The sequence below is a fragment of the Oryctolagus cuniculus genome, chromosome 13 (assembly GCF_051225735.1).
Source record: "Oryctolagus cuniculus isolate XC-2025 breed Fujian yellow rabbit chromosome 13, ASM5122573v1, whole genome shotgun sequence".
NCBI lineage: Eukaryota > Metazoa > Chordata > Mammalia > Lagomorpha > Leporidae > Oryctolagus > Oryctolagus cuniculus.
Genome location: NC_142879.1, coordinates 985308 through 1010136, shown reverse-complemented (window position 1 = coordinate 1010136; position 24829 = coordinate 985308). Strand labels below are relative to the sequence as shown.

General features: G+C 63.9%; 1 protein-coding gene across 9 annotated transcripts in view; it reads right to left on the bottom strand.

The window, feature by feature from the left end:
* Positions 1–19487, bottom strand: part of NPL (N-acetylneuraminate pyruvate lyase) — a 33732-nt gene extending 14245 nt beyond the window's left edge. For 2 of the 9 annotated variants that reach the window (XM_089311957.1, XM_089311958.1), the window contains exons 1-5: positions 19158–19487; positions 10160–10244; positions 5077–5150; positions 3411–3498; positions 241–298 (exon numbers count right to left, since the gene is read on the bottom strand). In XM_089311957.1, the coding sequence (XP_089168083.1) occupies positions 241–298; positions 3411–3498; positions 5077–5150; positions 10160–10244; positions 19158–19398 (546 nt within the window). In that variant the 5' untranslated portion in view covers positions 19399–19487. The remainder of the gene's footprint in view (positions 1–240; positions 299–3410; positions 3499–5076; positions 5151–10159; positions 10245–19157) is intronic. The other 7 variants (XM_070055025.2, XM_089311959.1, XM_070055027.2 and 4 more) reach the window with 6 other exon arrangements.
* Positions 19488–24829: the final 5342 nt, after the last annotated feature.

Genomic DNA, 24829 nt, shown 5'->3' with positions numbered 1-24829 from the left:
TTCTACTTCCCAGAGGACACCGACGCTGGCCCCAAGCCCGAGCACAACAACACCCACCCTCGCTTTCCCCGGGGGAGGACAGAGGGAGCCCGCGCCCCGCCCCTCAGCGGTCACCACGTTGGGCGTGGCACTTTGGTTATGGCTCGGTGCCCACTTCTGCACCGCACCCCCAGCAGCCACCCCATGGCAAACGTGGAAGTGGAGGCCCCTGTGTGGCCGCTCGAAGGGCGCACAACGTACCAGCTCCTGCGACTCCTTCAGGCTCAGCGCCCCCACGTGAACCACCACCTGCTCCAGCCTGCCGGGGAGAGAAGCCGCTGCGTCCCGAGGGTCAGAGGCCGCGCCGTGGCTTGTGCCGGCACCGACACCTTGTTAAGCCAACCCCGAGAGTTTGAAATCCCACAGCGATTCATTTAGAATGACCCGAATCGCAGGGGTCGATGGTGACCCTCTCAGTGGGTGCGTGGTGTTTTCCTCACACGCATTCTGAAGACCCCTCATGTATCCCTGACAGAGACAGCCCAGACCCCAGCCTGGCCCTCGACTCCACCCAGCTGCGGCCCCTCCCGTGGCTCAGTCTTCCAGGCAAGCCCCTGGTGACAGAGCCTGCCTCACGGGGCTGTCGTGAGGAACACGCGCGCTCACGTGTGTGAAGCAGCATGCCGAACTAGGTGGGAACAGCGTGAGGCTCAGCTGCACAGGGTGCTGGGTGGTCAGCCGGCGCCCCGGGCTGGTTTCACTGGGCACTGCTGTGCAGGCTCCCACGGGCTCCCACGGGCTCGGGCAGGTGCAGTACTGCAGGTGCAATGCTGGCACTTTTGGTTGGAGATAAAATGGGTCCCTCCAGGGACAGAACCGAGAGCTGGCTGTATGGGAATGAGTTTGCTATTTCCCATCTCTGAATTCAGCCAGAAGGGATGACCCCAGTGTTCATCTCTGGGGGTGCCCCCGTGACCTGAGACACCACGGCCCCCAGGGTATCCCGGCTGCGGTGCCTGGCTGAAGCAGGTCTCGCTGGGTGGAGCCACGATGGGCTTAGAAGTCCAGCTCAGCCACTCCCCAGCTCCCCAGCTTCTCCATCTCCTGAAGCCCCAGCTCAGCTACTCCCCAGCTCCCCAGCTTCTCCATCTCCTGAAGCCTCAGCTCAGCCACTCCCCAGCTTCTCCATCTCCTGAAGCCCCAGCTCAGCCACTCCCCAGCTCCCCAGCTTCTCCATCTCCTGAAGCCCCAGCTCAGCCACTCCCCACTCCCCAGCTTCTCCACCACCTCCGAAGCCCCAGCTCAGCCACTCCCCAGCTTCTCCATCTCCTGAGGCCTCAGCTCAGCCACTCCCCGGCTCCCCAGCTTCTCCATCTCCTGAAGCCCCAGCCCAGCTACTCCCAGCTCCCCAGCTTCTCCATCTCCTGAAGCCCCAGCTCAGCCACTCCCCACTCCCCAGCTTCTCCATCTCCTGAAGCCCCAGCTCAGCCACTCCCCACTCCCCAGCTTCTCCAGTCTCCGGAATCCTCAGCTCAGCCACTCCCCACTCCCCAGCTTCTCCATCTCCTGAAGCCCCAGCTCAGCCACTCCCCACTCCCCAGCTTCTCCATCTCCTGAAGCCCCAGCTCAGCCACTCCCCACTCCCCAGCTTCTCCATCTCCTGAAGCCCCAGCTCAGCCACTCCCCACTCCCCAGCTTCTCCACCACCTCCGAAGCCCCAGCTCAGCCACTCCCCAGCTTCTCCATCTCCTGAGGCCTCAGCTCAGCCACTCCCCGGCTCCCCAGCTTCTCCATCTCCTGAAGCCCCAGCCCAGCTACTCCCCACTCCCCAGCTTCTCCATCTCCTGAAGCCCCAGCTCAGCCACTCCCCACTCCCCAGCTTCTCCATCTCCTGAAGCCCCAGCTCAGCCACTCCCCAGCTCCCCAGCTTCTCCATCTCCTGAAGCCCCAGCTCAGCCACTCCCCACTCCCCAGCTTCTCCATCTCCTGAAGCCCCAGCTCAGCCACTCCCCAGCTCCCCAGCTTCTCCATCTCCTGAAGCCCCAGCTCAGCCACTCCCCAGCTCCCCAGCTTCTCCATCTCCGGAAGTCCCTGCCTGCTTTCGTTTGCACTTGAGACCCTTCGAGACCCTCTGCCCAGAGGCTCAGGCCTGCATTCTTTTCTGCCTTTCACCTCCTCTCCCACAGAAAAAGCAGCTGTGCCTCCTCCCATCCCACCATCCCTCTCTCCTTCCTTCCCCAGGGACTCGCAGCAGGAAGCAGCTGCCCTGTGGCCCGACATCCGCCAGCCCGGGGTGCTCCCCGGCTGCCTGTGGTCCAGCTTCTGCCTGTGTGCACGCGCTCTGGTCGTTGGTGACTTCCCTGTGCCAAACCAGGCGGCCTTCTCTGCCCTCCACCTGTGACTCTCCCGGCGTCTCACAGATGGCGTGATGCACGCCGACCCCGCACGGGCACCGCAGAGCCCACGGTACCGAGCCCTGGGACCAGGCACTGCTCTAAGCGCCAGCACGACCTCGGACGGCAGCCATGCTGTGATCACTCCTGCCTCACAGGCAGGGCAGAGGGGCCAGCGCCCTGCCAGGCTCCCAGAGCTCATGGGGGCAGAGCCGGCCCCAGGCAGGGCGGCCCACAGCGGCGGCTCCGAGCTCTGCCCCTGGTCAGCTGTGGGCCCCTTGCTGTCCCCCTCCCACCCGCCCAGGGCCTGGCCCTGCCCCGTCTCTGCTGCCCTCCGTCTCCTGTTTCCCTGCTCTGTCCACACGTGGCTGGTCATTTTCTGGGGCCCAGGCTCTGACCGGAAACAGGCAGAAAGCTGAAGGATCGCCAGGAAGTGCCCGTGAGACAAGTGCTCACGCGTGACAGTCTTGGTGCACTCTGAGGCCGCTTGAGGAAGCCGGGGAGGTCACAGGTCCCTCCTGGCTGATGAGCCCGGCCCCAGCTCCCCGGGACCTGCCTGTGGTCTTCTGCCTCCACCCAGGACTGTGCCAAACCCCCCTTCTCTGGTTTGAAATTTCTGGAAGGCTGACACCCACTGGATGGTCAGCACAGCCCCCCGAAGACGAGGGCGAGGACTTGGCGGCTGGACGTGTGGTGGACAGGACCGCACCGTCCTGTGTTGTCACGGCGTGAACTGGAGGTGACAAGAAAGAGTCGTCCATGCAGGAGGTCAGTCCCTCGGCACGCAAGGGGCCCGGGGGGGCTCAGCCGAGGGAAGGCCTCAGGGGAGGCCGTGCTGGCCTGGCCCAGGCACCTCCGAGAAGGTGAGGGCACCTGGGCACTGCCAGGCCGACTGGTAACCAAGGGGGCAGGGGCGTGAGGTGCAGGAGAGGCTGTCTGGGGCCGGGCACTGCCTGGGCAGGAAGAGCCAGGAGGCTGGGCCCACCTCCCGCCAGCCACGGAGGCCACGGAGGCCCCTGACACGGGGGCGCCACTTACTTGCTCCTCCCTTGGGTCACCCACTCCTCGGCAAGCCGGCGGCGTTCAGCGATACTGAGGGACAGGCCTTCTCCGGTCGTGCCATTCACTGCGTCACACAGAGAGATGGTCGGGGGCGGCCACACCCGTGCGCCTCCCACCCAGCCCGCCTGTCTGCACGTCTGCTCCGGGCTCGGTGGTTCTGCCACCGTCCCTGGGGACAGCAGTGGGAACGCTGGTTACGACCCGAGGTGACAGGCCCGTTCTTGCTGTCAGGGACAGATGGCGGAAACTGGGGACAGAGGTGGCAGGTGACTGCCCCCATCACAGGCCAATCCCCAAACTCGCTCCTCAGTTCTACACCTGGGCCAGAAAGGCAGGAAGGTGGCACCAGCCAGGCTCCTGCCAAGTGCCTGTGCACACCTGACACCGGGCTTGGAGAGGAAGCGCACGTAAGCACAGAGGGGCCCGTGTCCGCACGGCAGGCACTCTGAGCTTATAAAGCAGGAATGCTGGCCGGCGCCGCGGCTCACTAGGCTAATCCTCCGCCTGCGGCGCCGGCACACCGGGTTCTACTCCCGGTCGGGGCGCCGGATTCTGTCCCGGTTGCCCCTCTTCCAGGCCAGCTCTCTGCTGTGACCCGGGAGTGCAGTGGAGGATGGCCCAAGTACTTGGGCCCTGCACTTGCATGGGAGACCAGGAGGAAGCACCTGGCTCCTGCCTTCAGATCAGCACAGCGCCGGCCGTAGTGGCCATTTGGGGGGTGAACCAACAGAAAGAAGACCTTTCTCTGTCTCTCTCTCTCTCACTAACTCTGTCAAAAATAAATAAATAAAGCAGCAATGATGCCCCTGGAGATGGCGGGGGCGTGAGACACCCAGGGAGTCAGGCTGATCTCCCCTCCGTGGGGCGCAGCACGTGCCAACAGCGGTGCTGGGAGCAGGCCGTCAGGGGGGTGAGGCCTCTTTCCTCCTCTGGTGTCTTGGGGGAGTGTCCCCCTGTCGTGGGGTTGCACCTGCTTCTGCCTCAGGCCCTGGAGAGACCACTGGTCTGTGGAGTAGGAGTCTGACAACCCCGCCCCAGCTCGGAGCCGAGGGACAGTGGGCAGTGCTGTAGTCAGGTCTCGGGTTATGGCCTGTGTCTGAGGGACAGCTCTGCACACCGGCTCTAACCGGCTCTGACTGTGACAGCTGAGGGAAAGCTCTGCACACCGGCTCTAACCAGCTGACTGTGACCACAGCACCTCCAGGGAAAAGGAGCAGTGGCCTTGGATGGAGGCCAAAAGCCCAGGGCTGCCCACAAGTGGTAGCTCCGTCAGGGACCGTGTTCTGGGCGCGAGGTTTGGGTCTGACGTTGTGGGTGCTCGCTGTCGCTGACACACGCGGGGTCACCCGCGCCCTGCGGCTCCTCTGTGCTGAAGGTCGTTTTCCCCCGACTCAGTTTGCAAGGCCAGGGGACGGCAGTGGACGGCTCCATGGCGGGGGTGCCCTCCCGGCTGGCTGCAGAGCGGCCCAGCCCCAGGAGCTGCAGATTGCCACCGGCCTCGGGGGAGACGGAGCGCAGCCGACGTGCGTGGGCGGTCACCGCGTCCAGCCCTGAGGGAGCTTCGCCGGGCCCTGGGCTGGCCGCCGGGGAGATGGACACTGCAGGACTGAGCTAGAGGCCGAGACACCCCGAGGGCACTCACCGAACACGCGCTTGACGCCCTGCTCCTTCACGAGATAGTCCACGTAGCGGCCAATCACGGACACGTTGACTTCCCTGAAAGACACGGGAGACGGGAAGCGCGCACGCGCATTCTGCGCCGTGTCCCCCCGCCGGAAGCCGCCCCAGGAGTCCAGGCTGTGAAGTTCCCAGCCTGGGCCCCAGGACAGCTGCTTTCCTGGGTGCGGCGGTTCCTGTGCACGTCTGCCCCACTTACGCTCGCCACACACAGGCTTGGCGGAAACCCCACCCGAGAGCAGTTCCCTAATCCCCGCCCGTCCTTGTGCGGAAGAAAGGTTGGGGGTGTTGGGAAGAACAAACGTTTCTTCCTTCCTCTCTAAGACTTATTTGAAAGGCAGAGTTACAGAGGGAGGAGAGACAGAGAGATCTTCTGTCTGCTGTTCACTCCCCAAATGGCCAGGAGCTTCTTCCAGGTCTCCCGCGTGGGGGCAGGGACCCTCGTGTGTGGGCCATCTGCTGCTTTCCCAGGCGCATTAGCAGGGAGCTGGATCGGAAGTGCAGCAGCCGCGCCTCGAACCGGTGCCCATATGAGCCGGCATCACAGGTGGCGGCTTCACCCGCGAGGCCTCCGTGCTGGCTGCATAACAAGCAGTAGGCTCACGGGAGAGCCGGGTCCCGTCACTCAGGAGTTTCAGCACTCAATGTCTGCGATGGCGACCAAAGGCTCAGGACCGCTGCCGGCCGGGCCGTTGTGGGTCGGAGAGGAGGGAGCTGGCAGGGACTTCGCTGACACTTCGCTCTCAGAACAAGGTGGGGAGCAGCAGCCTTGGCACCTGGGGGGGGGGGTCGCCAGAAATGCAGACCCCCGGCCCCGCGAGTGAGACTCTGGGCTCCCACGGGGCCCCGTGGGGTCTGCAGACCCCTGGCCCCATGCTGCCCCACCAGTGAGACTCTGTAGGGGCCCCGTGGGGTCTGCACACCCTTAGCTCTTCGCAGTCTGAGCCCCGTGGCCTGAAAGGATCCATGCTTAAGGCAATCAGTGCTTTTTCCTGTTGATTTTAACTTCCTGAAATGTGTGCCCAGCACCTTGGGTGAAGCAACCCAGCCTCAATCAAAACACAGGTGGGGAGCGTGGGCAACAGGGTGGGGGCCGAGGGCTGCAGAGCCCTGGCCACGGGGCGAGTGCACCCAGCAGCGGTCGCAGAACCCTGGGGAGCTCAGCCTCAGTGACTGCTCTCCAGAGGCAACAGGCGTGAAAGGAGGCCAGCCGGGGTCAGCTGAGGCTGGGCCCACTCGGGGGGGCTGGGCGGCACAGAGCCCACGCCCCTGTCCCCAGGACTCCCCGCCCAGAGGGGAGCAGCCTCTAAGGGGCCGACTCTCGCCACCATCAGCATTTTCTTCATGTACAAAGCGAACCAGGCTGTGCGGTGACCCCAGGGCTACACTTCCACCAGGCCGGACACGGGGGCGGCGCTGGGTGGGCCAGGTGCCAGCCTGCAGCCCTCAGCAGAAACGCCCAGAGCTGCATCGCAGGTGGACCCAGGGAACCCTGCCAGGGCTGTGCCACCGTGGTCACCGAGGCCGCCAGCGGCAGGTCAGGCTGCAGTGTGGCCTCCCCACGGCTCCCCGCCCGCCATGGTGCCCGGGTCCCTTCTGCTGCAGGCGAGACCCTGGCCCTGCAGGGTTTCCTCACCTGGGGGCTGGGGGCTGGGCGCGGAGGGGACATGTCAGGTCCCCTGGAACGGGCTCTCCCGGGGGAGGGTTCCCTCACACTCTGACATCTTCCCACTTACAAATCCACAGGGTTCTACACCCAGCTGTGTAAGTTTTCCACTTTGCATTCTGAATTGCACATTTCCGTACATTTGTAGGTATTCTGTTACTACGCCGGCTACAGCACTCCGTTTTTATGCATTAACATAATCGAATTGCAACTCCCTGTTCCTAGAGATTTGGTCCGCCCCCCTACCTGGAGGAGGGAACGCACAACAAATTATTTTTTGCCGCACATTGGGGCGCAGAGTGGGTGTGCTATGAAACTGCCCAGCCTTGTCTCGGCCGCAGCCAGGGCCCGCACGGGGAGGTGCGGCCCGCACAGCTCTCCTCTCACAGTGCAAAGCACACGGTTTTTCTGAATCAGCTTGGCAGAGGGAGACTCCACAGGCCCTGTGCTCCGTCTGCTGCACAGGACGCGCCCCGAGAGGCCCGGCCTCGGCCAAGGGAGCCGCCACACGCCTGGCCCCACGAGGCAGACGCCACACGCCTGGCCCCACGAGGCAGGCTCCACACGCCTGCCCCCACGAGGGAGATGCCACACACCTGGCCCCACGAGGCAGACGCCACACGCCTGGCCCCACGAGGGAGCCGCCACACGCCTGGCCCCACGAGGGAGACTCCACATGCCTGGCCCCACGAGGGAGCTGCCACACGCCTGGCCCCACGAGGGAGACTCCACACGCCTGGCCCCACGAGGCAGGCTCCACACGCCTGGCCCCACGAGGGAGACTCCACACGCCTGGCCCCACGAGGCAGACTCCACACGCCTGGCCCCACGAGGCAGGCTCCACACACCTGGCCCCACGAGGGAGCTGCCACACGCCTGGCCCCACGAGGCAGACTCCACACGCCTGGCCCCACGAGGCAGACGCCACACGCCTGGCCCCACGAGGGAGACTCCACACGCCTGGCCCCACGAGGCAGATGCCACACGCCTGGCCCCATGAGGCAGCACAGCAGCGCCGTGACCTCCCATGACCCTTGGCCCTCGCGTGGCGCTGGGATTCCACATCAGGTGGAAGCACGCGTGCTCCTAGTGAAACAGCTGCTCAGCTCCGGCCAGACCCAGGCGCAGGCACGCGTGTGCGTGTGTGCATGTGTGTGCGTGTGCGTGTGTGGGTGTGCGTGTGGCCGCTCGGTCTCCCAGCCGCTGTCAAAGGGCCCCGAACCCACGCGACTCCCACTCCTGCAGGCCGGGCCCCCTCTGGCTGGGCCACGGGTTTCTTTCCATGGAAGGCCCGGTAAGGACTCCCACGTGACGCCTGGGAATGTGAGGGAAAAAGAGCTTCTCCCGGCGTCTTCCCAGTCCCAGTGGACTTTGTGTCCTGGTGGCCGCTCTCGTCTAAGGACGAGAAGACTTCCTGCCCGAGTCAGGGATGCAGGCTTTGACGCCAGGGCAGGAGGAGGAGAGCGTGGGTGGGTGGAGAAAGACTTCCCTCTGCAGCCGTGGGGCTCGGGGCAGGTGTGTGGGCTGTGGCGGAGGCCCAAGTGAGCCCCAGGACACGCAGGGCTGCCCCCCGTGGCCCTGGCACCCTCCTCCTTCCTGTCAGCGCCTGTCTTCTCCATGGACAAACGGTCAGGAAGTGACAGAGCTCACCACAGCTTGCACCAGCCGCTGCAGACGCGAGGGCGGTGGATGAGGCCCGCGCCTGTCCCCGGGAGCTGCCCGGCTCCGGCAGTGCCGCGGCGGAGGCGGAGCAGACCAGAGGCGGGCATGCGGCCAACCGGCCCAGCGATGGCTGCTAGGAACACTCGCGGACAAGCGTGCCAGGCTACGCGGGTCACGGGGAAGGACCGGGCTCCGCTGGGGCGAGCTGGGTGCCTGGAACCAAAGGAGCCGCTTCCCTGGCCGCCCTCCTGCCTCTCGCCGTGCAGGGGGAGCCCCCCGAGGGAACAGCGCCGCCCGTCGCCCCCTGAAATCTTATTAGCCAGCAAACTTATCTCCGGAAGGCAGGCGGAGGAACGTCACAGGGCCTCTGTCCCGAGCTGGCCTGTTCTCCAGTCCCGTCCAGTTTCCAGAGAAAACCATAAGCTATTATCAGCCCCACGTCCACGTCCGCGCCTCCCCGGGAAGGGGCATCTAGGCCCCGCCCTCTGTTCCTTGCTCGGTCTCCGGGGTACACAGGCACGTGTGCCTCTCCTGTGACCCCACTGCCGCTCATTCTGCACACATAACCCCGGGAACCCTCCCACGCAGGGGCCACGTTCCCCGCCAGCTCCTCCAGGCAGGCCGTCACTTGCACCTGGCTGAACTGCTAGTCACCAGGACCCAGGAGAAGACACTGCCCAGGGAAGAGCCCCGGCTCAGCCACCAGAATTACAGGGTGGGGGGTGGGGAGCTCCAGGCAGCCAGGATAGGAGCGCCCTTCCCCCCCCCCCCCCCCGCTCCGTGGCGCTGGCACCCCACAGGGCGCCTTGGTGTCTGCTCTGTCAGAGCGCAGGTTCCTGTGTGGGCGGGACGTTAACGGCCACGTGGACCCACAGGCACCGGGCGTGGAGCACGTGGTGGCAGGACGGCTGGAACGCCCACTGCCCCACACACAGCAGGCGTCTAATAAACGCTGACAAGGCCCCTGCACAAAGCCCATCTGCGTTTTGAATTCGTGACTCAGGGACGTGTGGTTTCTAGAAGAGACAGGAGGAAGGGGAAACGGGCAGCCGGACTGGGGGTCTGGGAGGTGGACAGAGCCCTGTGGCGACCCTCGGGGCCTGGCCTGCCGGCAAACAGCGGCACGTGCTGACACGGCAAACAGACGGGACCGCGAGAAGCCGCCGCTTCCAGGCCGAGAGAGGCCTTAGAAGGTCAGGGAGCCCCCGCGACGGGAAGTGAGGCCGCCTGCCCTGCAGCCACGTGGCTTCTGCTGCCCCGGCCCAGGAACAGCTGACCACAGTCTTCCAGGCTCAGGAAGGGAGGAGGAGCAGCCACTCATCAGCGCCTCTGATGCCAGCTCAGCAAGTTAGCAGTGCTCACGTGGCCGTCACGACACGGCTCGGGCAATGATCACCCAACAGGCACCGGCCGTGCCGGCCGCAAGCTGTGACTGCGCCACGGGGTCCCTCGTCTGCTCTCCCAGGGCAGGACTCGGCCACCGCCTGAGAGCCCTCACTGGGGAGTCCACAGGACCCCTCCCCTCCCACCCCACCGCCCTCCTGCCGGCGCCCACAGAGCACCTGCTGTGCGGCTGCAGAGCTGGGCAGAGGTGAGAGCCGCTTCTTACCCGGGGTCGCCCACCCCCACCCCGCAAAGCTGCCTCCAGCACTGGGGGACGGAGCTGGGCAGAGTCTGGGACACGCAGGTCGGATCCTTCTGGGACCCAAACAATAGTTACCCATTCTCGGTCATCGGTGTGATGGTCGCAGCCACGAGACCCTGGAGCTGCTTCTTTGGGGAGGCCATCGAGCTGCCGGAAGGATCTGGAACACATGCGTGAGACAGCTGTTTCCTTGGGGAAGGCCAGGTAACGATGGGGTCACAGACACCCGGGGAAGGTCAGGTAAGGACAGAGGTCACAGACACCCGGGGAAGGTCAGGTAATGATGGGGTCACAGACACCCGGGGAAGGCCAGGTAAGGACAGAGGTCACAGACACCCGGGGAAGGCCAGGTAATGATGGGGTCACAGACACCCGGGGAAGGTCAGGTAATGATGGGGTCACAGACACCCGGGGAAGGCCAGGTAATGATGGGGTCACAGACACCCAGGGAAGGTCAGGTAATGATGGGGTCACAGACACCCGGGGAAGGTCAGGTAATGATGGGGTCACAGACACCCGGGGAAGGCCAGGTAACGATGGGGTCACAGACACCCGGGAAGGCCAGGTAACGATGGGGTCACAGACACCCGGGGAAGGTCAGGTAAGGACAGAGGTCACAGACACCCGGGGAAGGTCAGGTAAGGACAGAGGTCACAGACACCCGGGGAAGGCCAGGTAACGATGGGGTCACAGACACCCGGGGAAGGCCAGGTAATGATGGGGTCACAGACACCCGGGGAAGGTCAGGTAAGGACAGAGGTCACAGACACCCGGGGAAGGTCAGGTAATGATGGGGTCACAGACACCCGGGGAAGGTCAGGTAATGATGGGGTCACAGACACCCGGGGAAGGTCAGGTAAGGACAGAGGTCACAGACACCCGGGGAAGGCCAGGTAATGATGGGGTAACAGACACCCGGGGAAGGTCAGGTAAGGACAGAGGTCACAGACACCCGGGGAAGGTCAGGTAATGATGGGGTCACAGACACCCGGGGAAGGTCAGGTAATGATGGGGTCACAGACACCCGGGGAAGGCCAGGTAATGATGGGGTCACAGACACCCGGGGAAGGCCAGGTAATGATGGGGTCACAGACACCCGGGGAAGGTCAGGTAATGATGGGGTCACAGACACCCGGGGAAGGTCAGGTAAGGACAGAGGTCACAGACACCCGGGGAAGGTCAGGTAAGGACAGAGGTCACAGACACCCGGGGAAGGCCAGGTAACGATGGGGTCACAGACACCCGGGGAAGGCCAGGTAATGATGGGGTCACAGACACCCGGGGAAGGTCAGGTAAGGACAGAGGTCACAGACACCCGGGGAAGGTCAGGTAATGATGGGGTCACAGACACCCGGGGAAGGCCAGGTAATGATGGGGTCACAGACACCCGGGGAAGGCCAGGTAATGATGGGGTCACAGACACCCGGGGAAGGTCAGGTAATGATGGGGTCACAGACACCCGGGGAAGGCCAGGTAATGATGGGGTCACAGACACCCGGGGAAGGCCAGGTAACGATGGGGTCACAGACACCCGGGGAAGGTCAGGTAAGGACAGAAGTCACAGACACCCGGGGAAGGTCAGGTAATGATGGGGTAACAGACACCCGGGGAAGGCCAGGTAACGATGGGGTCACAGACACCCGGGGAAGGTCAGGTAACGATGGGGTCACAGACACCCGGGGAAGGTCAGGTAACGATGGGGTCACAGACACCCGGGGAAGGTCAGGTAATGATGGGGTCACAGACACCCGGGGAAGGCCAGGTAAGGACAGAGGTCACAGACACCCGGGGAAGGTCAGGTAAGGACAGAGGTCACAGACACCCGGGGAAGGTCAGGTAAGGACAGAGGTCACAGACACCCGGGGAAGGCCAGGTAATGATGGGGTCACAGACACCCGGGGAAGGCCAGGTAATGATGGGGTCACAGACACCCGGGGAAGGTCAGGTAATGATGGGGTCACAGACACCCGGGGAAGGCCAGGTAAGGACAGAGGTCACAGACACTCGGGGAAGGCCAGGTAATGATGGCGTCACAGACACCCAGGGAAGGTCAGGTAAGGACAGAGGTCACAGACACCCGGGGAAGGTCAGGTAATGATGGGGTCACAGACACCCGGGGAAGGTCAGGTAATGATGGGGTCACAGACACCCGGGGAAGGTCAGGTAAGGACAGAGGTCACAGACACCCGGGGAAGGTCAGGTAATGATGGGGTCACAGACACCCGGGGAAGGTCAGGTAATGATGGGGTCACAGACACCCGGGGAAGGTCAGGTAAGGACAGAGGTCACAGACACCCGGGGAAGGCCAGGTAATGATGGGGTCACAGACACTCGGGGAAGGCCAGGTAATGATGGGGTCACAGACACCTGGGGAAGGTCAGGTAAGGACAGAGGTCACAGACACCCGGGGAAGGTCAGGTAATGATGGGGTCACAGACACCCGGGGAGGTCAGGTAATGATGGGGTCACAGACACCCGGGGAAGGCCAGGTAAGGACAGAGGTCACAGACACCCGGGAAGGCCAGGTAACGATGGGGTCACAGACACCCGGGGAAGGTCAGGTAATGATGGGGTCACAGACACCAGGGGAAGGCCAGGTAACGATGGGGTCACAGACACCCGGGGAAGGTCAGGTAATGATGGGGTAACAGACACCCGGGGAAGGCCAGGTAACGATGGGGTCACAGACACCCGGGGAAGGCCAGGTAACGATGGGGTCACAGACACCCGGGGAAGGCCAGGTAACGATGGGGTCACAGACACCCGGGGAAGGTCAGGTAATGATGGGGTCACAGACACCCGGGGAAGGCCAGGTAAGGACAGAGGTCACAGACACCCGGGGAAGGCCAGGTAAGGACAGAGGTCACAGACACCCGGGGAAGGTCAGGTAACGATGGGGTCACAGACACCCGGGGAAGGTCAGGTAATGATGGGGTAACAGACACCCGGGGAAGGCCAGGAAAGGACAGAGGTCACAGACACCTGGGGAAGGTCAGGTAAGGACAGAGGTCACAGACACTCGGGGAAGGCCAGGTAATGATGGGGTCACAGACACCCGGGAAGGCCAGGTAACGATGGGGTCACAGACACCCGGGGAAGGTCAGGTAATGATGGGGTCACAGACACCCGGGGAAGGCCAGGTAACGATGGGGTCACAGACACCCGGGGAAGGCCAGGTAACGATGGGGTCACAGACACCCGGGGAAGGTCAGGTAAGGACAGAAGTCACAGACACCCGGGGAAGGTCAGGTAATGATGGGGTAACAGACACCCGGGGAAGGCCAGGTAACGATGGGGTCACAGACACCCGGGGAAGGTCAGGTAACGATGGGGTCACAGATACCCGGGGAAGGTCAGGTAAGGACAGAGGTCACAGACACCCGGGGAAGGTCAGGTAATGATGGGGTCACAGACACCCGGGGAAGGCCAGGTAACGATGGGGTCACAGACACCCGGGGAAGGCCAGGTAACGATGGGGTCACAGACACCCGGGGAAGGTCAGGTAAGGACAGAAGTCACAGACACCCGGGGAAGGTCAGGTAATGATGGGGTAACAGACACCCGGGGAAGGCCAGGTAACGATGGGGTCACAGACACCCGGGGAAGGTCAGGTAACGATGGGGTCACAGACACCCGGGGAAGGTCAGGTAATGATGGGGTAACAGACACCCGGGGAAGGCCAGGAAAGGACAGAGGTCACAGACACCTGGGGAAGGTCAGGTAAGGACAGAGGTCACAGACACTCGGGGAAGGCCAGGTAATGATGGGGTCACAGACACCCGGGAAGGCCAGGTAACGATGGGGTCACAGACACCCGGGGAAGGTCAGGTAATGATGGGGTCACAGACACCCGGGGAAGGCCAGGTAACGATGGGGTCACAGACACCCGGGGAAGGCCAGGTAACGATGGGGTCACAGACACCCGGGGAAGGTCAGGTAAGGACAGAAGTCACAGACACCCGGGGAAGGTCAGGTAATGATGGGGTAACAGACACCCGGGGAAGGCCAGGTAACGATGGGGTCACAGACACCCGGGGAAGGTCAGGTAACGATGGGGTCACAGATACCCGGGGAAGGTCAGGTAAGGACAGAGGTCACAGACACCCGGGGAAGGTCAGGTAATGATGGGGTCACAGACACCCGGGGAAGGCCAGGTAACGATGGGGTCACAGACACCCGGGGAAGGCCAGGTAACGATGGGGTCACAGACACCCGGGGAAGGTCAGGTAAGGACAGAAGTCACAGACACCCGGGGAAGGTCAGGTAATGATGGGGTAACAGACACCCGGGGAAGGCCAGGTAACGATGGGGTCACAGACACCCGGGGAAGGTCAGGTAATGATGGGGTCACAGACACCCGGGGAAGGCCAGGTAATGATGGGGTCACAGACACCCGGGGAAGGTCAGGTAACGATGGGGTCACAGACACCCGGGGAAGGTCAGGTAACGATGGGGTCACAGACACCCGGGGAAGGTCAGGTAATGATGGGGTAACAGACACCCGGGGAAGGCCAGGAAAGGACAGAGGTCACAGACACCTGGGGAAGGTCAGGTAAGGACAGAGGTCACAGACACTCGGGGAAGGCCAGGTAATGATGGGGTCACAGACACCCGGGGAAGGCTGGGTAAGGACAGAGGTCACAGATACCCGGGGAAGGTCAGGTAACGATGGGGTCACAGACACCCAGGGAAGGCTGGGTAAGGACAGAGGTCACAGATACCCCGGTACTCGGCAGTGAAAGATTGCACAATATTGAAATATGCATTTTCAGTTAGTGATTTAGGAGGCAGACACACACACACACACACACACACAGATCCTCCATCCAGTAATCCACTCCCAAAATGCCTGCTGGGAACCCAATCCAGGTCTCCCACATGGGTGGCAAGGACCCAACCGCCTTGGCTGTCACCTCTCCCCCAGGCTGGCGTGCCCAGGAACCTGTGTCGGCTGCTGGGGCCCAGGCACTCCGGTTTGGAACGAGTGTCCTAACTGTAGGCCAAGCATGTGCCCTGAGTCAGAGTTCGGAGTTCAGTTCAGTGGGGGGGGCCTTGAGACAGGGGAGGTGGCCTGGACACACTCCCTCCAGAAGGCCTCCTGCCGCCGCTGCCGCCCTGTCGGGGGTGGAGAAACCAGAGCCCTCAGACAGGCAGCAGCCGACCCCCGGAGCAGGCACTGGGCCCAGGCGGGCAGACAAGAGTCTGTGAAACCCAAGGGCAGCATGAGAGGGCACAGCCGGGAGGGGGCACAGCCGGGGGGGGGCGCAGCAGGACAGGGCACAGCCGGGAGGGGGCACAGCTGGGAGGGGGCACAGCCAGGACAGGGCACAGCTGTGAGCGGGCACATCTGTGAGGGGGCACAGCCAGGACAGGGCAAGCTGTGAGCGGGCACAGAATGACAGACGTAGCTGTGACAGGTGCAGCCGTGAGAGGGCACAGCCGGGAGGGGGCACAGCCGGGGGGGTGCAGCAGGACAGGGCACAGCCAGGACAGGGCACAGCTGTGAGCGGGCACATCTGTGAGGGGGCACAGCCAGGACAGGGCAAGCTGTGAGGGGGCACAGCCAGGACAGACGTAGCTGTGACAGGTGCAGCCGTGAGAGGGCACAGCCGGGAGGGGGCACAGCCGGGAGGGGGCACAGCCGGGGGGGGGGCGCAGCAGGACAGGGCACAGCCTGGGGGGCACAGCCAGGACAGGGCACAGCCGGGAGGGGGCACAGCCGGGAGGGGGCACAGCCAGGACAGGGCACAGCCGGGAGGGGGCACAGCTGTGAGTGGGCACATCTGTGAGGGGGCACAGCCGGGAGGGGGCACAGTTGGGAGCAGGCACAGCCGTGACAGATGTAGCTGTGACAGGTGCAGCCGTGAGAGGGCACAGCCGCGAGGGGGCCGCCCCTTCCTCCTTCCACAGCCCCATCCTTTCGGCTGGAATCTCACCCAAAGCCAGCAGGTGACCCGCAGAGCCTCCTGGTTCCCCCACCCTCTCACTACCTTGCTGTTTTGCCCGGGTTTGCCCGGTTTCCCTGGCTTGGCGAGCGCGCCACCTGCACACTCACGGCTGTCTTCCTGGCTAGCGTAGGCTCCCAACCATGGGGACTGCGCCCTGGCTTCGCTGTCATCTCCTGACATCGGGTGCTCAGAAGCGAGGAGTAAGGGGGTGACGCACAGGTGTCCAGACCGCAGGGGAGAGCCACCTCCCCGGACAGGGGCCGCTGCTGGGGTCAGCCCCAGCCCAGGTGTGCGGGCCCACATCTGTGAAGACAGGCAGCGAGGGGCAGCCGGGCCGCTGGGGACCGCCTGGCTCGGCTCCCACCGCGGCCGCTGCTGCTTGCCGACACGTTCTGAGCCGCAAGACTTAAGCAGCCACAACGCAGCCTCTAACAAGTGAAGAGAATACAACCATCAGGTGGGGCTCGGTGTCAGTTGTACGAACCACAGGGCGCTCGGAGCCGACACGGAGCCGACACGGAGCCGACACGGAGCCGACACGGTGTCTGCAGCTGTCGGCAGCAGGGAAGCGGCCACGTGTGGCTTCCGACCCAGCTCCCTGCCGCTGCTCCTGTGAGAGCTACGTGGGCCCTGCAGCCACGTGGGAGACCGGCGTGGAGCTCCAGCTCCTGGCTTGGGCTTGGCCCGGCCCCAGCCGCTGTGGCCATCTGAGGATGAACCAGCAGATGGAAGAGGACGCAATTCTGACCCCTCTGGCGCGTTAGAAACCCCAGTGCTCACGTGGCTAACGCTGGACCCCGAGAGGCAGCACTCGATAAGCAGCCGTCCCGTTCTGCTCTCTGTGGACTCGCAGCTGGTAAGTCTGTCACCCCAGCACGTTCAACTCGGGTGCACAGCCAGCTGTACCCAACAGCCCCGGCTCGGCTGGGCCCATGAGAAGCCCAGATGTTGTGGGAAAGCACCGGACACATCCCCTTGTAAACAGACACAGCTCAAGCAGACAGAGCTGGCCGTGCAGACCCGTGATCTGTGTGGGGAGGGGGCGGCTCTGTGCTGGGGGCAGCTCTGTGGGGGCAGCGCAGACCCTCCCTGTGCTGTGTGGGGGCAGTGCAGACCCTCCCTGTGCTGTGCTGTGTGGGGGCAGTGCAGACCCTCCCTGTGCTGTGTGGGGGCAGTGCAGACCCTCCCTGTGCTGTGTGGGGGCAGTGCAGACCCTCCCTGGGCTGTGCGGGGGGGGGGGGGGGGGCAGTGCAGACCCTCCCTGTGCTGTGTGGGGGCAGTGCAGACCCTCCCTGTGCTGTGCTGTGTGGGGGCAGTGCAGACCCTCCCTGTGCTGTGTGGGGGCAGTGCAGACCCTCCCTGGGCTGTGCTGGGGGCAGCTCTGTGCAGGCAGTGCAGGGCTGGGCAGTGTGGGCAGGGCAGGGCTGGGCAGGCAGGGCAGCCTCAGCAGATCTTGAGGCCGTGAGGATTCCTGGCTTGGAGGAGCCGAAGCTGTGCAGCAAGTCAGGAAGCAGCCGTGGTCACCCGGCCATGAGCTAACACAGATAAGAAGCTGCAGACTTGGCCCTAATCCTCAGTGTCACGCGGCCAGCAGGTGACATGGATGCTGAGCCTCTGGCCTCTTCTCTGCTGCAGGGCAGCTCTGTGCCCAGACCCCCAGGGACCCTGCTCCCCACAGGGCAGCTCTGTGCCCAGACCCCCAGGGACCTGCTGTCCTGCAGGGCAGCTCTGTGCCCAGACCCCCAGGGACCTGCTGTCCCGCAGGGCAGCTCTGTGCCCAGACCCCCAGGGACCTGCTGTCCTGCAGGGCAGCTCTGTGCCCAGACCCCCAGGGACCTGCTCCCCATAGGGCAGCTCTGTGCCCAGACCCCCAGGGACCTGCTGTCCACTGTCCTACAAGGCAGCTCTGTGCCCAGACCCCCAGGGACCTGCTCCCCCACAGGGCAGCTCTGTGCCCAGACCCCCAGGGACCTGCTCCCCCACAGGGCAGCTCTGTGCCCAGACCCCCAGGGACCTGCTCCCCCGCAGGGCAGCTCTGTGCCCAGACCCCCAGGGACCTGTTCCTCTGCAGGGCAGCTCTGTGCCCACCCCAGGGACCCTGCAGTGGGTCCTCCTGGTGATGTGTCCTGGTCCCTTATGGCAGAGGCTGTGGTGTGTATGGCACAGGGCCGCAGTGGGGCAGAGGTTGGTCTGCCTCCGGGCACCATCACTTCCCCGTGGGCTGACTGTGGGCCCAGCACCCGGGCGCCGTCTCCCGGGCACTGAGCCACGGCACTGCTGCCGTCCTCCTCCCTTTCCCCCTCTCACTCTTGGGGGCAAAGGACACAAGCCCAGGCCCAGCACTGGCTAGCAGTTTGTGGGACGCATCTCAGGGGCCGGACCTGAGGACCCACCTCCAGCCATGCAGCCTCTGCCCGGGGCCCCTGCCTGTGGCAGGTGGCCAGCAAGCTGGGTCACTGCCCAAATTCTCATCCCCCACTTCAGGGCACAGAGGCTACAGGGCTCTGGGCTGAGGGCTCTGCCCTGTGTCCCATCCCGCCCTGGCCGACGTCTGTCACTCACAAGAAAGCGGGGAGCCCTGACCCCAAGGTGGGAGGTCGGAGGAGCTGGGTAGAAAGGCTGCGCCTTCAACAGAGGCCGAGCAGCGTCTAAAAAAATCCGAGTTTCAAATGAACTCAGGACTGTGACCACTTAGTGGTCACTCCGTCCCCTGGGACAGCCAGCTGCCCATTCTCAAAGTGGCAAGGTTTCACAAAATTCAACATCACGGGACCGCAGCTGGGGCGAGGAGCACGAGGAACAGTGAGAGGACGCAGAAGTGCACAGGAAACTCAGACCGGCCGCTGGGCCCACTGCGTCCCCGGCCGGCCTCCCCCGCGGCTCAGACCCCTCCAGACCCCGGTCCCCGGTCCCCGGTCCCGGCGGGGCGGCCGCGGCCGCAGACACCCGGGAGCGGCCCTCGCCCCGCGGGTGCTGCCCCCCGCCCGCTGCAGCGCACTTGCCAATCCTCCGTCCCGCGTCCCGCTCTGTCCCCCGCTCCCCGGTTTCCGCGCCGCCCCGGGACCGCGTCCCCTGCCTCGGAACAGCCCCGCGTCCCCGACCCACGTCCCTGGCCCGGCACTTACCGAGGCCGCCGCCGGTCAGCTGCCTAACCGAAGCCCGGGACACTCGCGGCCGGGGCGGGGTTGGGGCGAGGGGGCGGTCCGGTGTCATGCCCCTCCCGCGGGCGCGCCCCGGGCAGGCTGGAGCCCGGGGCCGCCTCCCTGCGCGCTCCTGCCGCGCGCTCCTGCCGGGTGCTGGGCGCCAGCCTGGTTTGGAAGTTCGGGGAGGAGGAGGTTTGCTCTGGCCCGAAACTCCGGGCGGCATGGACGCCCTCAAGGCCCTTCGTTGGGGACAAGCGGCGTCCGGCACAGGCCTTCCCGGCTGGTCCAGCGCTTCCCCACGAGCTGAGCTGGAAGGCATTGGCCCTGCGGCTTCCCCCGCGGAGGGGCGTCGGTGTGGTGCACGGAGGCCGCGGGCCGCGGGGGGGGGGGGGGGGGCAGGGGGGGTGGAGCTGTGCTGGAGCCCCTCCGCGTTCCCCTGGGCAGGTGGAAGGGGCGGGGCGGGGGGGGCGGGGAGGGCCCTGGGCGCGCCAGGGGCGTGTTTGTAACCTTAACAGGGCTTCGAAATCCCAAGTAACTTTTTTCCAAGTTACTCTGTAATCCACGCAGAATCAGGTGGCCAACAGGTTTCAGTGGCACTGTCAGCCAATAGACCAAGAATCCAAACACAGAAGCAAACCACAGGCGCCTGGACTGGGGGCGAGCGGGTGCTGGGTGTGGGGACTGGAGCCCCCTCTTGGTACCCTGAATAAGCAGCTGTCCTGCCTGGGGGTTTCTAGAAAGGATTTACATACTTGTTTTTGTTTGTTTGTTTGTTTTGTTGTTGGTTTTTTTTTTTTTTTTGGACAGGCAGAGTGGACAGTGAGAGAGAGACAGAGAGAAAGGTCTTCCTTTTGCTGTTGGCTCACCCTCCAATGGCTGCCACGGCTGGCGCGCTGCGGTGCTGATCTGAAGCCAGGAGCCAGGTGCTTCTCCTGGTCTCCCATGGGGTGCAGGGCCCAAGGACTTGGGCCATCCTCCACTGCCTTCCCGGGCCACAGCAGAGAGTTGGCCTGGAAGAGGGGCAACCGGGACAGAATCCGGCGCCCCGATCGGGACTAGAACTCAGTGTGCCGGCGCTGCAAGGCGGAGGATTAGCCTAGTGAGCCGCGGCGCGGGCCTACATACTTGTTTGAAAGGCAGACTTAGAGGGAGAGAGGAAGAGGGAGAGAGGTCTTCCATCCGCTGGTTCACTCCCCAAATGGCTGCAATGGCCAGGGTTGGGCCAGGCCCAGGCCAGGAGCCAGGGGCTTCTTCCTGGTCTCCCACATGGGTGCAGGGGCCCAAGGACTTGGGCCGTCTTCCGCTGCTTTCCCAGGCCACAGCAGGGAGCTGGGTCAGAAGTGGGGCAGCCGGGACGTGAACAGGTGCCCACATGGGACGCTGGCCTCACCCACTGCAGCACAGCGCAGCCCCTGCCATGGGTTTAGGCCTCCTGGAGGTTGTGGTGCCCTGTGCTCGGCCTCTGTCCAGTCCTCGTCCTCACCAAGATCATTGCCCAGATGCCCGTCCCTGGCTGACCCCGCTCATCCCTCAGGCCCAGGCTCCAGGGAGCCCGGTCCTGCCAGTGCTCTGGCCTGCTCACAGGTGACTGCTCCGTGAGACGTGCGAGTGCCTGCACCCTGTGGATGGAGGCGGCCTGTGTGCACACAGAGCGGTGGCTGGCACCCGGGGCCACGCGGCAGCTCTGTGGTCCTGCCGCCTGGAGGGGCCTCCCCTTGTGAGTGCAGCTGTGGCAGCCTCGTGACCAAGAGGGACTGTGGCACCTGCACGTGGGGTACTGGGAGCGGCCGCAGAGTGGGAGCGGCCTGTGGGCGTGGGGTCTGGGGGCGCCGCCCCCTGTTGGCCCCCCTCCTCCTGGGCTGCATCTCTTAGCCGGTGTGGCCTTCTTTGGCCACCACCTGAGTGGGGTCGGCCTGGGGGTGGGGAGGGCGCGCGAGGTGGTGAGCACAGGAGAAAGCTAACGTCAATTCTGCTTCCAGGGCTCCTTTGACGATACCCAGTCCTCCCGGGGACAGGGCCTCCAGTGGAAGGCGTTCAGCCGCGTCCACTCCCGCCTCCTGCTTGTTCCGGTCCTGGGAAAGCTCCAGCCGGGCCTGGCCTCTGGGGACAAGGCAGAACTGGCCACCAGGGGGCAGCGTGACAGCAGACATGAGAGATGCGGGAAACAATAGTCCACACTGAGAATATTCCGCGCTGTTGCAGCTCGGTTTCCCCGTCCTCCTCCAAGCGTCACATTTGCAACTCCAATTTTCAGCTTTCTTCTTAGATCTTGTCCTCTCATTAATATTAGGATAATGAAAAAAAAAAAACAATATGTAGCCGGGGCTGTGTGTAGCAGGTAAAGCCGCCTGTGACGCTGGCATCCCATGTGGGCACTGATTCGTGTCCTGGCTGCTCCACTTCTGATCCAGCTCCCAGCTATGGCCTGGGGAAGCAGCGGAGGAAGGCCCAAGTTCCTGGGCCCCTGCACCCGCGTGGGAGACCCGGAGGAAGCTCCTGGCTGCTGACTTAGCCTGGCCCAGCCCCGGCTGTTGCTGCCATTTGGAGAGTGAACCAGCAGATGGAAGGAAGCGCTCTCTCTCTCTCTCTCTCTCTCTCTCTCTCTCTCTCTCTCTAACTCTTTCAAATAAATACATCTTTTCAAATTGATGTGTAGAAACAGGAATTAGAATAGGAATTTGGTTTCCCTCAAATATTGGTTGTGTGGGCTTTCTGAGAGACGACGCCTCGGGGGTGGGTTTCTCTCCTGATTGGACCCCAGGTCTCCTACAGCATCTGCTGTGAAGACAGGATGGGGGGGCCGCGTCTGTGCCCCCAGGATGCCAGAGCTGCTGGGGGCTCCGCAGAGCAAGGTAGCTTCCCGTGTCAGGGTCGTCCGACTCCCACGGGAGCTGTGCTGGGGGCACTGGGCAAACATAGCCCATTTCATCCCCCGCCTCTCCCACCTGAGCCCCAGGCGTCACAGCCTGGACAGGGCTCAGGCCCGGCTACAGACCGGCTCACTGGGGCCTGATTGGAGCCCCAGCTTACTGCAAAGCATGTCGGAGCGCACTGCTCACGAGCGGAGGAGCAGGTGACACGTGGAGGGAGCCTTCTGTGGGGACGCAGGGCTGGGCCTTCTGCGGTGGGCTCAGGGCTGGGCCGGCCAGCACGTTCCCGGCCAGCCGCTCTTCCCCCACTGCTCCGGGTCAACCTGAGGTCCGGGTCGGACACCGAGCGGGACTTCAGCCTGCAAAGGTCAGTCGGGCAGCGCTGTGCGCTGACTCTACACGCACACTGAGAAGGAAACCCAGACTTGCGGCCCTGCAGGCTCTGAGCCGTTCGGTTTCCGTGTGAGTAGCGAACTTCACACTGCACTGCTGGCGTAGCTGTATAAACCGGAGAGGGAACCAAACTCCGGCAGTTTACCAGCACTCAGAGGCCACGGCGCCAACACTCACCGTGGTCCTAGCAGAGAGAGAGAGAGAGAGAGAGAGAGAGAGAGGGAGAGAGAGATGGAGGGGGTGAGGAGTGCAAGTCCCACCCTGGGAACCTGCTCCAGTTCCCAACATGTAACAGCGCCCCCTGGTGGCAGATCTTAGACTCGCCTGACTCTCCAGTGATGGCTGAGGGATGGAGGTGACTGTGCAGGTGCCGTCTACACACCTGGGGATGGAGGTGTTGCAGGTGCCGTCTACACACCTGGGGATGGAGGTGACTGTGCAGGCCCCGTCTACACACCTGGGGATGGAGGTGACTGTGCAGGTGCCGTCTACACACCTGGGGATGGAGGTGTTGCAGGTGCCGTCTACACACCTGGGGATGGAGGTGACTGTGCAGGTCCCGTCTACACACCTGGGGAGGGAGGTGACTGTGCAGGTGCTGTCTACACACCTGGGGATGGAGGTGACTGTGCAGGTGCTGTCTACACACCTGGGGATGGAGGTGACTGTGCAGGTGCCGTCTACACACCTGGGGATGGAGGTGTTGCAGGTGCCGTCTACACACCTGGGGATGGAGGTGACTGTGCAGGTCCCGTCTACACACCTGGGGATGGAGGTGACTGTGCAGGTGCCGTCTACACACCTGGGGATGGAGGTGACTGTGCAGGTGCCGTCTACACACCTGGGGATGGAGGTGACTGTGCAGGTGCTGTCTACACACCTGGGGATGGAGGTGACTGTGCAGGCCCCGTCTACACACCTGGGGATGGAGGTGACTGTGCAGGTGCCGTCTACACACCTGGGGATGGAGGTGTTGCAGGTGCCGTCTACACACCTGGGGATGGAGGTGACTGTGCAGGTCCCGTCTACACACCTGGGGAGGGAGGTGACTGTGCAGGTGCTGTCTACACACCTGGGGATGGAGGTGACTGTGCAGGTGCCATCTACACACCTGGGGATGGAGGTGACTGTGCAGGTGCCGTCTACACACCTGGGGATGGAGGTGACTGTGCAGGTGCCGTCTACACACCTGGTTTGAGGTGTTGCAGGTGCCGTCTACACACCTGGGGATGGAGGTGACTGTGCAGGTGCGTCTACACCTGTGAGTGGGGGAGGTCCGTGCTATGTCCGAGGTAGGTGGTGGTTCTGGTTACTGCTCCCTGTCTCCTGCTCTGGGTGGGATGACCCTTCTCTTTAGAGCTCATCAGAGAGTTTACCCCAGCCCCTCCTCTAGGTCGCCCGCAGGGTTGGTTTGAGGTCTGATGTGCGGGGCATGGGTTGGGTGCCGTGGGGAATGGGCCTGCCACCCTCGAGAATGAGACAAAAATAGCTGAGATGGTGACAGGTCTGACAGCCGTGCCAGGTGCTGAGCTGTGTGGCGCAGACGCCGGGAGGACTCGGCAGTGTGTAACAAGGTGCTAATTGTTGGCACAGACAGCCAGCACAGTGCAGCTCTGTGAGACGGTGTGTGGGCTGCAGCGTGCAGGGCAGGCTCCCCGGCCGTCAGCGCCGCCCGCTCGCCAGGTCCTGCCGGGAGCCCGCATGGGATGCGGGGACACCACAGCCACGCGTGGAGTGGCGTCTGCGTCTGGAGGGGGCAGGGAGAGGCCTCGGCAAGGTGGTGTCCTCCCGATCAAGACCAGTGGACCTGCAGCTTCCGGGCTATGCTAGAGAAACCCAAAGTCAAATTTGACTTATTTATCTGGAGATTTATCGATTGGTTTAAAGAGTTACAGAGAGAGAGAGAGAGAGAGAGAGAGAGAGAGAGTTTCCAGCTGCTGGTTCACTTTGCAAGTGGCTGCTATGACCAGGGCTGAGCCAGGCCGAAGCAGGAGCCAGGAGCTTCCTCCACTTCTCCCAGGTGGGTGCAGGGCTCCAGGGGCTTAGGCCATCCTCCACTGCTTTCCCAGGCCATTTGCAGGCAGCTGGCTCAGATGTGGAGCAGCCAGGACAGGAACGGGCGCCCACAGGGGATGCCGGCACTGCAGGAGGTGGCTTTACCCCCGGCCACAACGCCAGCCTCCAAGGGGAAGTTTTAGATTCCGGGCTGTCTCAAAAGCAGGAGGAGAGCTGATGTCATAAACCCTGTTCACGGGGAGGGCACTTTGCACTGCTGCTGATCTTCCCCTCTGCTCATCTTTACCCAGGATCCCCCCGGCGGGTGGACAGGGCCCTGCAGTGCGGCCGGGGCCCCAGGAGTCCACCTCAGATCGGGAGAGTGCGTGGCCGTCT